Source organism: Macrosteles quadrilineatus, unplaced genomic scaffold, assembly GCF_028750875.1.
Source record: "Macrosteles quadrilineatus isolate MER2022 unplaced genomic scaffold, UCM_ALF_1.0 Scaffold_2__2_contigs__length_208266976, whole genome shotgun sequence".
NCBI lineage: Eukaryota > Metazoa > Arthropoda > Insecta > Hemiptera > Cicadellidae > Macrosteles > Macrosteles quadrilineatus.
The window spans coordinates 9,785,539-9,805,715 of NW_026542595.1; the positions used below are offsets into that span (position 1 = coordinate 9,785,539).

Here is a 20,177-nt window from a genome sequence, read left to right on the forward strand (position 1 = left end):
TATCCCCAATTCTAAATAACACCCAAAACTCTTTATAGTCTTAAATAATTTGCCAAATTATTGACTTATATTTTAGCTATGGATTACGTTCCGGGAGTTATTAGGGTTTGGGATATATGTCCTTAACTAAAGACAAATTTCAAAATAAATAAATTTTAATGTTAAATTAAGAACCATGACTCATTTTAAAATTGTCAGATTTTGTTTAGTGATTAATAAAATCAAAGCTAAACATTCACTGAGTAATTTGAGACCAGAAAGAACTTGGTGACGTATTAACAACCCGAGTTATAAATCTTTTAATAAAAATATATTTATAAAAAGTTAAATTTAATATTGTTCTGAGGTTTGTAGCTGGTCTTTAACTCGTCTGATATTATGATCAAGAGCTCAAATGAAAGCCCTTACATTACTGAATATTTTAAGCCTAGAACGAACTACAAGCGTTAATAAGAACTGGAGATATAAGAAAAATAATTTAAAAAAATATATCAAACTACGAAACGTCCATAAGAAATGTATGGTGCAGAGTTTTCTTTTGTATATATCTTCTAAATGAATAAAGATATTTAAAAACTGATTTCGGCATTGAAATCAGTGTAAAAATGTAGTTGGTAATGATGTGTCACAACACTATCATTACATTGAAAAAAAATTATCTATGTCCAATATGGCGGATCCAAGATGGCGGCCAAAAACATGTTCCCTATCAAAATGAAGTACTAACCACTCAATAAATACAGGCGGTGGTCCTAAGTCAATATCTCGAAAAATGTGCATAACAAATGCATGTGAAATATGTTTCTTTAATTTGTCCAATGTTGAAAAAAGCCGCCATTTTAAATTGTGATTTTAGTGGTTTTCTCGTGCACCGATTTTTGGCAACTTTTAGTATGTCATTCTGCAAACCCAACTCTACAAAATAAAACCATAAAACGTTTTCTTGCAATTTTTTTAACGGTCCCTATGTAAGTTTGTTTAGTTTGCCTGGACTATAAGGACAATGAAATGTATTTTGTGTTTTATACTACTTATTTCAGCAATGAAGCTATTGAAATTTTTTCTCAAGCTCCTTATATTAGTATATATTAAATTAAATTCTTTTGTAGCGTTCCCAGGCAAAAAGAAATCCTGTATTTCAGATTGAGAATTGTGTTTCAGTATGTGATGATTCATTTAAACAGTATGCATTTTTAACTCTAAAAATAAATTGTTTATATGTACGGTTTTATAAAGATAAACAACTGTCACACTCCTTGATGACAGAGAAGTAAATAGAACCTGAGATAAAAATAAACATTTCATAGAATATATAAACATAATAACAATAAAGAGATAACAAACATTATATATATATATTTTTTATTGGACAAAAATAGTGTAGGTTGACTCATGTTGACTTACATGTTATTTAAGTTTCTCAAGTTCCTCGTAGGTGTCCACTCTGAGGCAGCGATCATTGTCACACTTCCGTACGAAGAATTTACCTTCTCTGCACCACGCATACTTGTATCCGACTTCTTTGCACTTTTCTTTAAGCTTTGACAGAAATTGTTTATTTTCTGGAGAGAGGTGTTCGTTGACGTAGACGCTCCGGGCTGGGAAGGCTGCATGGATTTCTTTGGCTGTCATCGTCTTCTTCTCCCTAAAACTTTTCAGCAAGGTTTCACGAGATGTCCTCCTGGAGAACTGGACGATAAGTGGCTGCGTGCGTTCTTTTTTGAAGGATGGAACACGGTGTGCAATCGATATGTCACCTTCCTGGATGTCGATTCCCAGAGCAGCTCCAACATCTTTTACCAACTTAACCACATCTTCATTTGGAGTTTGAGGGATCCCGCTTATCTCAACGTTGTTTTTCCTGGAATATTGTTCCAGTGAGCGGACTCTGTCTTTCAAAGAGGTCACTTCCACAGTAAGGGTTGCATTTTCTTTGCGGAGATCATCATTTTCCTTCTTCAATGTAGCTAGTTCTCCTTTTATTTCCGTCATTAGTTTGTTTGAATCATCCATCATGTTTGATACAAAATTTAAAGATTCCTTAAGTTCACTTATATCGTTTCTAGTAGATTTCAACTCCATGAAGACCTTTTGTTTGAAATCTTCCAGTGCTTGTAACAGCTCTTTCGTGCCATCCGCACTAACCTCCGATGTAGCTGATAGTGAAGGACGACACTTTTTGCATTTCCAGTCTCGTAGAGATCGCGTCTTAGCACCAACCAGATCATCTTGAGCACAGCGAGAATGGAAGAAATTACCACAAACACCGGTACACTTGATCTTCTGTTCACTTTCACTGTTCTCGATCGATACACCACAGATGCCACAGTTCGACGACATAATTAAGTAAAAATTGTTTTCATTAATAGCTCAATAGACACAGGGTAATACCTAATAGAAGATCAGGGTAATACTGAACTTATACTACTTATGTTATATGGCATTTTTTCCTTATCTAACTTATCAAAATTAGACTAGGTTAAGCACTTTTTACCTTTGGCACTTTGGGGGAAACGCCTATTTCACCCAGTTTTTTTGTTGTTTTTTTTTTTTTTGTTGGAGTTCGGATAATTGGAGTTTCACTATTCAAATGTTATCTAATTATTTCCAACTAATGTGTGTTTATATCTAGGCTATATGCCTAGGCCTAGCCTACTACGCGTTTGTAAAAACTGTACAAAAATGTTATGAAATCCAATAGCCTATTCTTTTTGGTTTAAAAAGTAGCAATGGTTCGTTTTCCATGTAGCCTATATTTGATACACAAAAATATCGGGTACCGGTACACTTCCATATCTGTTGGCACAAACAACCGAATGAGAAATATTGATTATCAAATTGTTTAATTTGATATATCGTTTGGTTAGTTGGGTTAGGTTAACCTTACCTAACTAACCAAACGATATAGGTAGGTATCAAATAAACTTAATCGATATTTCGATCGATATTTTCATTCAGTTGTTTGTGCCAACAGATATGGAAGTGTACCCAAAATATCTAACTTAAGTTATATAACTTATTGAAAAAATTAATTGATAGGCCTTCCGGTATTAATTAATCTTCAAAATAGCCTAGGTAGTAGCTCAGTTAAAATGCAAAGTTGCCCTTATGTTAAACCATTAATAGGCTACATCTTTAACACTGATGGAGTGTTGCCATAAATTAAGCAAGATAAATTAACAAGTTAGTGTTTGAAGTCAGGTTCCAGCCTAGGCTAGTAATGATAGGCCTATCAAAATAACTTAAGATCTTTCATCTTTCTTACCTTTATTTCAAATCAGTGGAAGCAATTTAGTGTTCTAAGCTCTCCCCCACATCCACCTCTGGAGGACAAGTGCTACATTGCACGTGAATGCTGTCTATTATCATATTAAATGTAATTTAAAGTCACTGTCTATTCATAGCTGAAGCACAGAATACAAATAGGCCTAAGTGGGATACCATAACCTCCACTCTCCACTCCACTACGAAAAGGGAAAAGTTTACAAAACAATTTCACGCTAGGTAGCCTACAACTCCGATTCCTCCAGCAAATAAACTAACAACAACAAGAAAACAAAATATTAGTTAACAATGGACTTTGAACGTTTTTAGTCCATAATTTTTATCATTTTTCTCCCTCCCTCCCGCGACATCTTAACTTCGAGCGAGCGTCGTCTGCGCCTGTCGTCCTGTCACGTCACGTCGGCTGCTCCCGTCCGCACAATTTTTATTTCAGCTGCAGTTTTTTAATACAGACAAAATGAGAATTTAAAAATAAAAAATAAAAAATATTATAAAACTAAAAAAATTAAATTAATTTTAGCGAATTTCCCTATAGGGAAGTAAGCTATTACCGTAGGTGGCAAGGTAAGACCTAGACCCGGGACCGATTTACTTTTTCATTTTGATGTCCCCAGAGGCCAAAAACACCATTCGTTAAAATTTTTATATATGTATATATATAGATTTATATATATATATATATGTGTGTGTCCGTGAACGCGATAACTTGAGTAATTTTTGTCCTATTTCGATGAAATTTGGTTTAAAGGTGTAAAGCAGGATAAACTTGTTCGCGAACCAGACTTGTGTGATCCTGGCAATAACTTGGCAATAAGAAGTGCGCGCGCCACAAAAAATCTATTGCTGGCCGTTTTGCGGCAAAATACGTCCGCGATGCATATTACAGATTATGCCAACAGATAGAAGACACTTTAACGGACACGACAGTATCAACATTATGTACCTGGGGAGTAGGATAAGGGGGGTAAAATCGGCAAAAAGTAGTGTGCGCGCCACAAAAAATCTATTGCTGGTTGTTTTGCGGCAAAATACGTCCGCGATGCATATTACCGATTATGCCAACAGATAGAGGACACTTTAACGGACACGACAGTATCAACATTATGTACCTGCCCATGTAGCAAGCAATGTATATAATACGTAAATATTCGGGATTAAGGTATAACCAACGTATATGTATTAATGATACAGATAATATACATATTATATACCAATATGAAAATACGGTTTCATCCAAAATAAATTTTGCATAAAATACTGTAAAATGAAGAAACAAAGTGTAAATTTTCACCTAAATGTTGTTTTGAGGGCATAAATTAACTTTCGAGAATGCAGTAAAATAAGTAAAGGTATTGATGATACAGATAATATATGTATTTTATATCAATAGAAAAATACGAAAAAAATTGTAGTGTTGTATTTATTTCCCTGCATTTTTTCAACATCCTGTGTAAAATGTATTTGTAACACATACTATACTATAATATTCATAGATGATGAACAAAATATTCTGCCGCGCGAGATACCCGAGTCTCTGCGTTTTCTTAGGTTCGACGATGTTCGCTGATGCATTATGGGAGCAAAACAGCGGGGGTCAGCATCCGATCCGATCCGCCACCGCCATATTGTTTGTCTAATGTCTTTGTCTCACAACTCACAACAAACGTTGTCCTTGTGACGAGACCTTACCGTCAGACCGTCACCGCCCACCACCGCGCCGTGCAGAACGCATAACACCGTGCTTAGCCGAACTGATCGTGGGAAATTGTTATCTCTATCACTGTCGCTGTAAAAACGTGTCGTTTGTAGGTTAAATTTAAATTAATTTTAACTGTCATAACCTAACCAAACTTGCTGATAATGAAAATTTTGAATGAAAGAAAGTTTACTAAAAACAAAAATAGTTCTGTTGATGAAATAAAATTATAAATGTCTCAAAATCAATTATATATTTTTTTAAATATAAAATTAAACTATCATAACCTAACCAAACCAACCAAACTTGCTGATAATGAAAAAATCGAGTCAAAAAGTTAATGCCTCCTGTGGGTTTCGAACCGGCTACCTCCAAAACATCAGCCCGGTGCGCTATCCACTAGACCACCGAGACACACGGCTATTGACAGTATCGTTGCGGTAATGGTGTTCGCTCGAGCAGTGGTGGACGGTGGCGGTCTGTCGGCAAGGGTTAATGTCCTACGGGCGTGTTTAGACTAGAGCATCTACTTCTGATTTTCAGTGTTACACGTGAAGAATTCGTTGTTTTGTTATTATTTACTTATTAAATAGGTCTATTAGTTACTTTTTACTTTATATTCTTTAAGATTTGCGTTACATCTTCGACTTTTTAACTTCAGTGGCGATTCGACCAACTTGAGTTAAGGTAAGTTACACAAATTATTATCGTTATTGTAAGTTATTAAGAGATTTAGCATATGTTTTGTTAATAACTCGAATGGTGGTAATCTAATTTAAATACTTTATAAGTGGAAATAGGTTACAATAGCCTTCCTAACCCCTTAAAAACTCTACGGATGGAGGCTCTTTAGGGAAAAATTAGGCTGTAGTTTACAAAACTAAGGAAGCCAACTTCAGGAGATAACCTAGACCTAATTCATTTCAATATGTCCTTGGTCTGAACTAATTTAGCTTGGAGACAAGCTAGGCCTAGGTCTACTTAACAAATACCGTAGCTAAACTTATGCCTAAGTTACTTAGAACCTGTCATAAGTTAGCCTAGGCCTAACTTACAGTTAAGACTAAAAATGATGTTAATTGGTAAGGTTATGTTAAAATTCAGGCCTAGTCTTGTAGGCAGATGAATATTTTAAGACCAGAAGGGGGTAACTTAACTTACAGTTCCGAAGAGAACCTGTGATCTGTGAACAGATGTATGACTTAATGATAAATATCTTTGGTAAGTTAAATTAAATGTTTATTCTTCTTCCCAATGTAAATATCAAATTGACCTATGATTTGTTTTGCCTACGTTTCTATCGATATTAACTAGCCTATAAGCATATTTAACCACAAACAAAATATAGCCTGAGACGGTAACTTACTAGCCAAATATAGCCTAACCTATTTAATGAATAAGCAACAAAAGAAAACATAAAGTTAGCCTCTTAGGCCTATAACTTAATGTATAAGCTAACTGGGAAAATTAAAGTCAATGCAATATTAAAGTTAACTAGGCCTAAACTTAGGCCTAGGCCTATGTTAATATTTATAAAAATATTGATAAATTGTTATTGATCTGATAACTTAATAAGATCGCAGGTTCTCTGCGGAACTGTAACCCCAGAAGGCTGCAGCTTTATAATTAGGCCTACGTCCTTCCAAACTATCAAAAGGAAATGTCAAACAAATAACTTAAGGTGCCGCGTTTGCGATCAGTAGGTTATGGCTAGGTTAGGTTTAGCTACCGGTATGTTTTTTTTTTTTGTTTACGATTAACTTAGGTCTAACTTATGAAACAACATCGCAGCTACCTACGTTTAGTAATTTTTATCAAGGCTTGGCACATACGGTAATAGCCTAGGGTACGATTTATTTATAGATGGCACTTTGAAGGGTAACAACGCTATCAAAATGTATATCAAATATGCCTATGACATCACAGCTGTCTTTCTAAGATCTAGGGATGAAAGTTTTAACTTACCCAGTACCGCGGTTAAAAATGGGCCCTGGTCCAGGGGCGCAAGAGTTTTTTTTGTTTTGTTGGGTGCGCTAGTAACAGACACTAATTGGAAAATATCTGAAACCTCCTCACTTCGTCTTCCACTCATGACTCATCACTGCCACTGTTTGTATATTAGGCCTATCATTAACTATACTTAATCGTCTGTCTTTATTTGTAGGCTATTAATTTGTTATGTCCTTTTTTCATTATACTCAATGTCAGTTGCTTTTTTCAAATGGCGAGAAACTTATTACAGTATCAATTTGTTAGCAAGTAAAGATACTGGCCGTGTTTTTGCTTATGATTTTATTTAAGTTTGAAGGATGTTATTTTACGTTGTAATATCACACCCTTTTTCTGTGAAATGAGCAAAAAACCAAGTGGCAGTGATTTTAGAAAGAGGGCGACATAAAAGATTCGTAAGGTAAAAGTGTTACAAAAAGTTCCTAAAATAAGTAGCCTAGTTTTTACGGTAATTAAAATCATTTAGGCCTAAATGATGATGTGTACAGAAAGTGATGTAGGTAAATCTGAAAATGAACTTTGATGATGTTAAGTTATTGACGAGTTGGCCAAAAAAAAAATGTAGAAAAAACCAGCCATTTTACGGTATTGACTTTTTGGAGTTTTAAATGTTTGCAATTATAACTTATATAAATTAAAACTATGTTTTAATTCACACTTTTTTACAACTAAACCAATTTTACTTTTAAGAACGCACCATTGGAAATATAAGTGTTTACGGTATGTAAGTAACAGTTAAACTTTAATTGATGGTTTACGTTTTTAGTTACTAAGTTTAAAAGTAATTTAGTTATTCAATTAACAATCAAAAGTAAACACAATGAGTCTTCTTATATTTGTTAGGCCTATATTGCAGATGCGCAAGCAACTCATAAAATGTCTATATTCATTTTATAATTCAAATCAATGTCGGCAGGGTGGGGGGGGCGCAACTATGACTTGGGCCCATAGCGTATCACATAACTGACCGCGGGCCTGAACTTACCCCCGAGTGTAGATATAACTGAACCTAAAAATACAGAGGAGTGTGACGGCTGGGACTGAACCTGCTAAGGGAAAAACTTAAGAATTGAACTCACAGTCAACTTTGTATAAAATATAATTTGCCCGTTGATTTTCAGTGGCGTAACAGAAGGGCCCGCAATGCGGGGTGCCCGGGAGCTGGGGGGGGGGGGGGGGGCGGTGGGCAGAGAGACCCACTAATTTGTTTAGGGTACCACTCTTTTTATGATTAATCTGTTTGATCATTGTATCGGTGGTCCTAAAATAGCTCTGGGGGGAGGGGGAGGGCGATTCACTATGTTGAATCGGTGGTCTTAAATTAACTCATAAGAGGGGGGCCCAAAAAATAAGTTTACAGGGGGGCCCGTAAAGATTTGTTACGCCACTGTTGATTTTGTTGTGCTAAATAATGTATGGAATCTCGAACGTTTCTTTTTCTAAATGCTGGGCCCAAATACACTACTTTACTTCTTTGCATTTGCCCGATTATGAGCAACATGTAGGCTAGGCCTACACTAGTTTATTATAAATGAAGGTCCTATAATCAAAGCTTCTTACAAACAGATTTGTAAACTTAAACTTTTCTGCCATCCTTGTTGAAAATAATAACATACCGTACTTTTAAACAAAAAAGCTTTTTATAAGACACCAGACTTGTTAAACTAATATAATAGTAATAGAGGTTGAAGAGTTAAGCATTTTTATAATGTGTTTCAGGTCAGTTATCTTCGCACGGTTGGCGGGGCCAGTGTTGAGGACTCAACAAGACGGATCCTTGTAAGACTATTCAAAAATGAGCTTGCGAGAGAATTTAGTTGGGAAGGAAGAGGAGGAAAGAAGTGGAGTCTGCAGAACTCTGCATTGGTGCAGTTGATTTGCCGTAAGTTTTTAACATGGTTTATAATGTTACTTTTATTTATTCTTTCAATGATAGGCCTATATTTGACATTTATTTATTTTTCTATAAAGTCAACTCAACCAAAGTAAGTAATTTATTTTTTAACCCTGTTTTTACCATCATAGGTTTTATGATTTAACTAATAATTGGTATGTACATATACGTCATACAGTAGCCTACATTTACTTCATACCCCCACTTGAAAATGTCATTCTGGCGAAACATCTTGTTATTCTTTACATACATTTTTAGCAGTATGGCGTGAAGTTACGTAACAATTATTAGTCAATAAAAAGGTTCAGGGGCTAGATCAATGGATTTTAATTATATTAATTTATCATCTTATAATTAATTATCATAGGCTATATGATATTAATTTATGATGTTACACACATTTTTTGTCTGTAGAATGTACCGTACCTATCCTTTTTTTCTGCACTGTACTCTTTAAACCTCTTCAATACTTTGATTTCTTGATTGCAACTTGTTAGTTTAGCTAAAAAAAAAAAACGATTTTGCTTAACACGTTCAGTGCGGCAGGCATTCCAACAGGCGCTCGCCAATGGCGGCAATGCCCTGGCGCGGTGCCGTACCAACAGCAAACGCAATTGGCATTCAAATATTTCAATCTGACGAAAAACAAAAGAGCATGGGCGATTGTACTACGTTACCCCGAGATTGAACGTAGTTCCCTAAAACACCCAAAGGTAGCAGCACTGCCTGGATCAGTAGTCAGTGGCTTTGTAATATGGCTTGAAGAGAGAAAATCCCCAAAACCGGTACAAAAGCATTGTCAGACGGGATTTTACGGGAAATTTTAGTACCAACCTACACCAAAATGAAGCTTACATTCTAAGCTACGGGCTAGCAACGATTTTAACGTTCCCCGGCAATGGCTGAGCGCATACTGAACTAATGTAGAGGGGGTTGCGCAACTACATCAATTGATGTAGGCCGCTCATGTCGCGACTACATCAATTGATGTAGTCAGCACTAAACGTGTTAAAAAAATGTTAAAAATGAAAACATTAAAAATGAATTAATCTAAGTTTTGCCATCAAGAAAACAAAGGATTGATTACCAAAAGATATGTTGCTCTAAGCGTGAATCTTGTGCGTACCCTAATATTACCTTATACACAGGAATACAGACATTGACACAAGTGTGAATTTTGTTTCAGGTGTAGTTCGTCAACAACACCCGTCCTCATTCGATCTCACAACATTTGAGAAAAAACCAGCGAATGGTTACGTCAAGCAGGAACAAGGATTTATGTCAAAAATAAAAATTTAGGCCTACCGCAGATGATTAATTAAATAGTTTTTTCTTGACATTTCTTCATTGTTTCATTTATATGTTCCTTTAAAAAGTGTGTTAATAAACAATAGAAACAATTTTATAAAAACAACTTTTATACTTGAATGTATTAGGGTACTTGTGATTACATCTGAACAAATATTTTTACTCATTTTTTTTATTTTTGTGCATTTATTTTTTGTTTTTTTTACTGTGCAAGTATTTTTTGTGCACAATTTAGAATAGGTCTAAAAAGTTACTACAAAATCTATTATTATTTGTTGAGCCTAGCCTTCTTGTTTTCTCACATTAAATAAACAACAGGGAAAATGGAAAACTAAAAAAACAACATTTTCATGTAAGAATAAGATTCAGTTAAAAAAACTAGAAATTATTCATCAGTTGTGAGAAGTGAGTTAGTATTTTTTTTTACACTTTCAGTTGTTATTTAATCATACTGTATTATTATTAATAATAGGTTATTTTTCTAAACTATTTCAACTTAATCTTCTTAACATTCAAGCTAGTTATTACTATTAATTATTATCAGCTGAATAATGCTTGGTAATATAAACACTAATATAATAATTAACATATTATTTACTTTTTTATGCAAATAAATGCACTATCCAAAATGCTTGTTAAGTGGTACCTATTCTCATCAAGGTAATTTAATAAGTTTTTCTCAAATAATCTTCAATGTACGATAATTAAAAAAAATTGAAGCTGTCTTGGTCTAATATTTGTTAAGGTAGTTGCCATATTCTTTATCTTCCCTACTTCATTAAAACACATATTCTTTAAAGGTAAAATCATTTGTTTTTTTGTGGCTGCTACCATTTTTAAGGAAGTCTACAAAAATTGCATAATTCTCTCATTCTTTGGTTTGATTATGATATGAAAATAAATGCTGATAGCTAGCCTACACCAACAATATAACATTACATTTTTTGCATACTGTATTGTAATGATGTAGTAACTGTAATAGGTGCTCTTTCCCCTTCTAGACTTTCACTAGGGCCCCTCTGGTTCACCTTAGGAGCTTGATGTGATCCGTACCCGAGGTCCTACGGGCCTGCTTCAGATGAAACTACTGAACAGCAGTAGGTTGTCCCTAAACTAGATCAATTAGGTATTTACCTGACAAATCACAAAACACATATTTCTAATGAAGACTTAAAATATTGTTTTACCATCATACAACACACCAACCCTCATGACACATAGTTCACCTCCCATAACATTAAACCTTCAAAGAAAACTGTTAGTAAAAATCAATGTATATAATTTTATATATTGATTTTTATGACAATTGTATTTTGAGCCACTTTTTATTAATATGGCATCAAATATGTATCATCTATGTATAAAATATGTATTTTATACATTTAAGGTATGCATCAATTTCTATCAAAATTTACAGATTATATACAGATGTATAATATGTATCATATCTGTAGTTGGATCCTTATACAATATGCATATAATACATATTTAGGTGGGACATATTTACAGATACAATCTGTATTGTATACATTTCTATACAGATTGTATACAAAAGCTATACCATGCCGGTAGGTAAATTATACGTATTATATACATATTTGTGCTACTTGGGTGGGGAGTAGGATAAGGGGGGTAAAATCGGCAAAAAGTAGTGCGCGCGCCACAAAAAATCTATTGCTGGCCGTTTTGCGGCAAAATAAGTCCGCGATGCATATTACCAATTATGCCAACAGATAGAGGATACTTTAACGGACACGACAGTATCAACATTATGTACCTGGGGACTGGGCCTGACCTTGGCGGTGTAAGAGAATCGGTCGTCAATCGTCACCCATCCAAACCAGCCAACCGTGCTGTAAGGGAAAGTGGTAGCTATAAAGGTGGCAACCCTCATCCCTCGTGGCTGGGTTGTCAGGGTTGCCACCTGTGGTTATGTAAAAGGCACGATGGTCCCGCCGCGTCACCCTATCACTTACATTGGCTTAAAACACGTGGCGAAGGTGCTTACGGGTGGCAACCCTGATATATCCGGTACATCATCGTTGTCGTTGTCCACTGTCCAGTGTCCAGTCCACGTTTTCGTTGCCATAGCCATTACAGGAGAGTGCTGTGCTGAGCTGACGAGGTAAGCCATGCAAGTTATGTAATTAGAGAAAGTCGTTAAAGTCACCCTAGTTCTAGTTCCCTAAATTTGAAGTAGGTAGTAATTTATGTTGTACTACTATTACTAGGTTACTGGTAATAACTTATTTAAATTGTTTGTCAAATTAGGGGGTTTTTTAAATTGGGATTGAAGGGCTCGGTTACAGGCATGTTACAAGTTGTTAGTATAAGCGCAGATTAGTAATATCTAATCTGAGTGTAATAATTAGATAATAATAATAATAATAATAAAGCTATAAACAAACATTTGTCGTACTAAATAAATACCTAAAGTTCATTTTAATCTATTAACTTAGGTAGATCCTAACTTAAACGAAGTGCTGCCATTCACATTGGGTAGGGCTGACAAGGATCAAGAAGTAGGTAGTTTGACCAGCAGGGTACAAGAGGTTTGAAGGGCTTCCCTGCAAAAGGGGGACTTTGGAAAATTTTAATTAAAAATTAATTACTTGTACTGTTTTTCCTTTATTTAATTATCATTACATCTATTCATTTATTTATCTTTTTTGAAATATCCATCAAAATCAAAGGTGGGCCTGGCCTACCCTCTCTAGCTGTCCCTGTTAGAGCAAAAGTTACATTAGTAGGCCCAGACATACTTTAGAAATGTGAAAACTTTTCAGCAAGGACATAACATATTGAACTTAAAGTGAAGACTAAGTTTGGAAAATATTATTTTCACAGATGCCTAACAAAAAGTTAAACTTAACGGCTGCGTCCACCTATGTGGTGTCGGAGGAGGCTCTTCGGCGGGTGTCGATTGCCAACCGAGTCGCCGAAAGCGTCCCTTGGGCCAACACATACCTGGTGGTTGGAATGCTCGGTAAGTTGCAGGAAAAATATAAATGAAACGTCAAACTCATTTACAATTTGTGTGTAGGGACAGTTGTAACATGTTGGCCAACTACTAATAACTACTACAAACTAATAACCAGAATAACTGTGCATAAATTGCAACATAATAACAGCATGTTACTTTCGTAACATGAGGATAGTATTTGTAGCCTATTATTGGTCAGAATAATTGCAACATCCTTTATTACTCATAATTTGGAATAATGGCACAATATAGTATATTTCGTACCTAGGTTACCAAAAAACGAGGTTTTGCCGGCTCGAGATAGTTTTTAAGTTCGAGGCAAAGTCGAACACCAAAATCGATCGAGAGCTGCAAAACCAATTTCGGTCCATGGTACGAATACTATTTTTCACCACACTACTACTATATTCACAATAATAGTAATGAAAACTGATAGTCAGGGGTGCCCACAGGGGGGTTTGATGTCGCAAAATGCGACATCAAACTAGGTAGATCAAACGCTTTTTTAGTATTTTCTTGTTGTCTTTGTTATATTTAAGTTTAGTGAAGATTCCATGTTATAGACCATGTTACTAGAATCTATGGCCCTTTTTTTGTTAACGAGGTCTATTGTAACATATGTTATTTAATGACCAATAAAGATTTATGATTTATTTAATGTAAATAGCTATTTTACGCCACACTACACTATTTTGACGAACTTCCCATGCAAGGATCTAGTCCAGAAAACAGCTGTTTGTCCTTAATCAAATGGGGTTTCATACAGTACTACTGTACTATGAGTTTTGCCGGACACCAATCAGCTGATTATACTGTATTTGGGTGGCAATGAGTGGTTATAACAAAAACATAACCTCTCTTAGAGGTTATGACTAGTGATTTTTAGTCCTTTAGTTGGTGGTAATATATAGGGATTTGAACGGATTTAGTAGTATGGCGTAAACTATCGTACGTCACTCGTCCAAAATGTGTTGGCCGGACTCGTATAAAAAAACCACTACTCCACTTCGTCTGGCACGGGATTCAGGACTAGTAACGTAATAAACTATTTTACCACACTATGATGTTTTTAACTATTTTACATATAGGTACATTAATTGGTGGCTGAAAGTTACGTTTTGCAGGCCATGCCACAGCTGTCATCGTCATTCGGGGATCGAGCAGGTTTTTACATCCCTAGGGCTGCAAAATCAGCTGCCCGCTTTAAATACACAACAGTATCCATAGCATTGCAATAGAGTTGTTTTATTGTCACCGCTGCCTAGCAACTATTTATATTATTATTTTTGCTGATTCCTCAAATTATTTATCCACATGACCTTAAAGTTGTAGTTGTGTTGACTATATCAGTCAGGGACATATTTCCGAATAGGCGGACTAGGCGACCGCCTAGGGCGGCAAATTTTAGGGGCGGCAACATTTTGAGGGTAAAAAAATAAAAAAACAAAGTTTTAATCTAAAAAAATTTTAGCAAATAATTTTGGGAACGGCAAAATAGCCATTTCAAATATTTTTATTAAGTATACAACTATTTCAGAACGCATCCAAGTCAAACAAACGTCAATAGTTTATTACACAGCTGTGTAGAGTTGTCCGTGCTGCCTGCTGCCCCTATTGGTCTGGCGGACACGCTCGCCGCGGGAGCGGGTCGCCGTGCCGGCCGCTATGTCTAGTGACAAACGTAGAAAACACTCCCTTCTGTTTACTTTATACACCACTACGCAGTGGCAGCACTATAGCTGAAAGATTCTTGGAAAGTGTGAACTAAATACTTACCACTGTACCAAACTTAACTAATTTAAAATTGTATATTATTCTTTCAGTAAAAGTACGTAATTTTTCTTTGCGATTCATGTGTTTTTTGTAAGAAAAAAATAGTTTAAGAAAACATATTTCTTTCATTTCAAATCAAAGCCAATCTCTCAAGTGGATCTGACTAATAGTGTTCAATGAAAAGCGTTATAAGAACCATTGTATACAGGCGATTTTGTGTGCCGTTTTAAGCCGCAAAATGGGATTGTAAAAATACTGATTAGATAAAAAAAAAAATGGTGCATTCCGTGTAGGCCTATCCAAGTCAGAATGTTTTGCAAAAAAAAACGGCACAAAAAACGTTTGTTAAAAGGGGTCGAAATAGTATATTTCGTACCTAGGGCCGAAAATGAGGTTTCGCCGGCTCGAGATAGTTTTTAGGTTCAAGACGAAGTCAACCTAAAACGATCGAGAGCTGCAAAACCATTTCGGTCCGTGGTACGAACGCCATTTTCCACCACACTATACCGTAATAGCACTATTACCACAAAAATGATGCACACTGATAGTCAACACAACTAGAACTTTAAGGTTATGTGAAGAAATAATTTGAGGAATCAGCAAAAATTCAAATAAATAGTTGCAAGGCAGTGGTGACAATAAAACAATTCTATTGCAATGCTATGGATACTGATTGTGTATTTAATATGCATTCATGTTTAAAAAAGTAAGCGATCAGCTGATTTTGCGGCCCTAGGGATGTAAGAACCTGCTCGGTCCCCAAATGACGATGACAGCTGGCATGGCCAGCAACTTTCAGCCACCAATTAACGCATGTAAAACAACTAAAAACATCATAGTGTGGTGAAAAGTTATTAAATTTGTTGATGCAGCATGCAATATTACCGATTATTTTTCCACAAAACCAGCTGACAGGGCATGTATTGGCCAATGGAGTGATATTAGTGAGGTCGGGGAGTGCGTTGAAAAGTGGGAGCGGGAGGGGCGGCGGCAAACTTTGTTGCCTAGAGGCGGCAGATACTTAAATACGTCCCTGATATCAGTGTGCAGTGCATTATCATTGAGGTGAATTAGTGGTAATAGGGTATAGTGTGGGGTGGTGAATAATAGCGTTCGTACCACGGACTGAAATAGTTCTCGATCGTTTTAAGTCCTCGACCTCGTATCGAACTTAAAAACTACCTCGAACCAGCTAAACCTCATTTTTGGCCCTAGGCATGAAATATAGTATTAAGTTTAGGCCTAGTAAAAGGCCTCTAGTTTAGGCCTCTATGCCGTAGAAATTATGGTTCAAAAGTTATTGCAACTTTTGTGATTTTCCCTTTTAAAACCTGTTAATTCATAGAAAATCGGATAAAAAAACTACTTGGCCAATTTTGATTCAAATTGTGTGCATGTTAAAAATCCAACTCATTTAAATTAAAACTAAACCAACAAATAGTTTGCTACTAGAGTTTTAAAGGAAAATTGTCCATTTAAATTGGGTTAAAAGTTTGATTCAAACGCTTAAATTCCCATAAATTTAAAGAAGTGTCGGGGGCACCCCTTCCCTCCCCACATTATAAACATAACTATGGGTACCCGCATTATAAACATAACCCCAGACCTTCCGGCATGGGTTAAACAACGAATTTGGGGGGGATTCTGCGACGTGAGCTTTGGGGGGGATGGGCACCCCTGCTGATAGTCAACGAAGTTTAACAAACACGTTATTACAGGAAATCAGCTGATTATACAACAAGTCGTTGCACCACTTTCAGTGGCAATGACAATACACGAAAACTTAACCTCTCTAAAAAGTTATTAGTAGTGATTGTTAGTAATTAAATCCAGATTGATAGTAATTAAAAAAACGGTCGTAGGTAAAGTAGTGTACGCAACTCGCGTTAATAGTCTTTGTATTGTATAATTGTCTATAATAACTATATAATAATTGTCTATTGTATACTATATGTATTGTATATATTTTAATTTATTGCAATATCTGTTTACAGAGCAATTTAAATACAACGAACAATGTTTTATTAACATCCTCCGCGGCTGGAGGATGTTAGGAAGACGGAGGGAATTCGGACGAGGAGGTGCGAGAGGAAGTGAGAGAGGAGGTGAGAGAGTGCGTGAAAGAGGAGGTGAGAGAGTGCGTGAAAGAGGTGAGAGAGTGCGTGAAAGAGGTGAGAGAGTGCGTGAAAGACAGGAAGAAAGGGATTTGGAAAGAAGAGCGGAACACATAGTAGTGAGAGGCCTAATGGATGAAGAGAGGAGGGCAGAGAGAAGAGGAAGAGAAGAAGGGGACAGGCATAATGAACAGTAAGTTATCACATTACCAAAACTGTAATATTAAAAATCCAGGAGTGCATATTAAAAATATGCAAACCTTTATTAATTTATGGTTACCTATACATAAATTAATATCATACAGCACAACAGTTACATAAATCTGTGTAAACAATCCTACTTTGACAGTTCTCATTGTGTATGACAGATTTAATATCATCAATAACTAAATTGTATGTCGTTGTAAGGTTGTACAGTTGTCAAGTTATAAGTACAGTGTAAGGTTGTAAAGTTGTAAGGTTTACAGTAGCCTACCTACATGGTGCAGCACGATTAATTTTTATTGCATTTTTTTAAATATCTAAGTTGAAGCAACTACAGTAGAACCTTGATTAAAAGACCCTCAATAACAAGTCACCCTTAATAACAAGTGTAATTTTCAAATCCCCTTGAATTTATTTTACCCCTAATCACATGTTATTACAAACCACAATAACAGGTCAACCTTGATAACAAGTCCAATTTCATAATCACCATCAGAGTCTTGTTATCGAGGTTCTACTATCATTAACAAGTGTGAAAAAGAGAATTTAACTGTTTTATGTTTACAGGCAGTGGTAGAACATTCTGGCTGTGGTAGATGGACCCATACCAAGAACGGATACACTGCTAGTTTGTATATATAATACAGGTTTTAATATTAATTTTCATTTCAGCAACTGCAATAGGTTTGATGACGAAGGAGACGAGGAGGTTGGTGAAATGGAAAATGGATAAATATGTTTTAAGATCTATTTCCTTTATAAGTGGGCAATGTTGCTATAGTAACAAACTAAATAAATTTTTTCCCAAAAATAATAGCATAGGACTACCGTGAATTAAAAAAAGGTAAATTTTCTTTAACCGTGTCTTCTTCCATTGTAAACTCCAAGAACAAGTATAACTGCAATAAGCATTTCATACTAAAACGCCAACCTCTTATGAAGGACAGATACTCTGCTAGTTTGTTAATATAATACAGGATTTAATATAAATTTTTGTTTCAGCTACTACAATCGACACAATGGGGGGAATCAAAATGACGACCTAGAAGATGGAGAATCAAATTAATTTCATTTTTTTTTTGCAATATTTCTAATTTAAGATACAATTTATATTTCATGTTATTTTTTATATTGTTTATGAATTATTGTAAAAATACTTTACCTCTTTGTTCCATTTTTTTATTTTTTATTTTTTCATATTTGTAGGTTTGTGAATAAACTGTTGTGGTGGTGCTCTATGATTTTCCTATCTTTCCTACTCTATCTAATCTAATCTCTATCTAACCTACTCCCCAGGTACATAATGTTGATACTGTCGTGTCCCGTGTGTAAGTGTCCTCTATCTGTTGGTATAATCGGTAATATGCATCGCGGACGTATTTTGCCGCAATACGGCCAGCAATAGATTTTTTGTAGCGTGCGCACTACTTTTTGCCGATTTTACCCCCCTTATCCTACTCCCCAGGTACATAATGTTGATACTGTCGTGTCCGTTTGAGTGTCCTCAATCTGTTGGCATCATCGGCAATATGCATCGCGGACGTATTTTGCCGTAAAACGGCCAGCAATAGATTTTTGGTGGCGCGCGCATTGTTTATTGCTCATTTTACCCTCCTTAACCTACTCCCCAGGTACATAATGTTGATACTGTCGTGTCCGTTAAAGTGTCCTATATCTGTTGGCATCATCGGTAATATGCATGGCGGACGTATTTTGCCGCAAAGCGGCCAGCAATAGATTTTTTGCGGCGCGCGCACTACTTTTTGCCGGTTTTACCCCCCTTATCATACTCCCCAGGTACATAGTGTTGATACTGTCGTGTCCGTTAAAGTGTCCTCTATCTGTTGGCATAATCGGTATTATGCATCGCGGACGTATTTTGCCGCAAAACGGCCAGCAATAGATTTTTTGTGGCGCGCGCACTCCTTTTTGTCGATTTCACCCCCCTTATCCTACTTCCCAGGTACATAATGTTGATACTGTCGTGTCCGTTAAAGTGTCCTCTATCTGTTGGCATAATCGGTAATACGCATCGCGGACGAAATTAGCCGCAAAACGGCCAGCAATAGATTTTTTGTGGCGCGCGCACTACTTTTTGCCGATTTTACCCCCCTTATCCTACTCCCCAGGTACATAATGTTGATACTGTCGTGTCCGTTAAAGTGTCCTCTATCTGTTGGCATCATCGGTAATATGCATCGGGGACGTATTTTGCCGCAAAGTGGCCAGCAATAGATTTTTTCGGGCGCGCGCACTACTTGTGGCTGGAGTTATTGCCAGGTTCACACGAATGCGAACCAGCATGATCGGACTATGGGAACGGGGGTTTATGGGGGGTTTTATGGGGTAAAAATAGGGTTTTCCCATTTTTTACCCTAAAAACACAAAATTTCACAATTACTTTACAAACCATTATGTAGAGCTTAAAGAAACAAATAATTTAGTATATTGAAGCGTTATTATGCGCCTAAGGGTTACAGAAAAAATTAAAAAATTGTAATTTTAAAATTCCCATGTTATTCTTATGGAGAATAAGTCAACTGTTGTAGTTTGCTTATTTATGAACATATTTTGATCAAATTTGGAAAATACATTCATTTCTTACTAAACTATAGTACCTATTAACATTTTACATTAAAAAACACTTTTTACCCTCCCTGTTGCAGCAAACCTAGGTACACGTTAAACTAATCCTATACTCTAATACGAGCAATGTTTGCTTGTATGTATGCTTGCTTGCTTGCTTGCTTGCTTGCAGAAAGATCTCGAAAACGGCTCCGACGATTTTCTTCAAATCTTGTAAATAGTTTATTTTTGGCCTAAAAACAAGTTTCATGCAGTTAGAACTGCCAACAAAAATCTAATTACGTAGAAAAACGAAACTGAAAGTCACATTTTTTTAACATTAGT

The 20,177-nt window shown here is 35.9% G+C and overlaps 3 protein-coding genes and 1 long non-coding RNA gene across 6 annotated transcripts in view; 2 read left to right on the forward strand and 2 right to left on the reverse strand.

The window, feature by feature from the left end:
- The window catches only part of LOC128987433 (sedoheptulokinase-like), a 43,054-nt gene extending 39,415 nt beyond the window's left edge, over positions 1-3,639 (reverse strand). For all 3 annotated transcript variants that reach the window (XM_054408275.1, XM_054408273.1, XM_054408274.1), the window contains exon 1: positions 3,266-3,639. The gene's annotated coding sequence lies outside the window, so the exon portion shown is untranslated. The remainder of the gene's footprint in view (positions 1-3,265) is intronic.
- On the reverse strand, positions 1,408-2,340 carry LOC128987786 (uncharacterized). Its single transcript, XM_054408811.1, has one exon. It carries the CDS (start codon positions 2,338-2,340, stop codon positions 1,408-1,410), a length of 933 nt encoding a protein of 310 aa, XP_054264786.1.
- A 1,858-nt stretch (positions 3,640-5,497) lies between the features above and the next one.
- LOC128986624 (uncharacterized) lies at positions 5,498-10,200 on the forward strand. The gene is made up of 3 exons (XR_008490144.1): positions 5,498-5,668; positions 8,711-8,873; positions 10,072-10,200. It is a non-coding gene; the product is annotated as an uncharacterized LOC128986624 (long non-coding RNA).
- Positions 10,201-12,139: 1,939 nt separating this feature from the next.
- LOC128987795 (uncharacterized) lies at positions 12,140-18,393 on the forward strand. Its single transcript, XM_054408821.1, has 5 exons — positions 12,140-12,318; positions 12,425-12,431; positions 13,041-13,179; positions 16,944-17,256; positions 18,270-18,393. Exons 1-5 carry the CDS (start codon positions 12,140-12,142, stop codon positions 18,331-18,333), a joined length of 702 nt encoding a protein of 233 aa, XP_054264796.1. The 3' UTR covers positions 18,334-18,393.
- Positions 18,394-20,177: the final 1,784 nt, after the last annotated feature.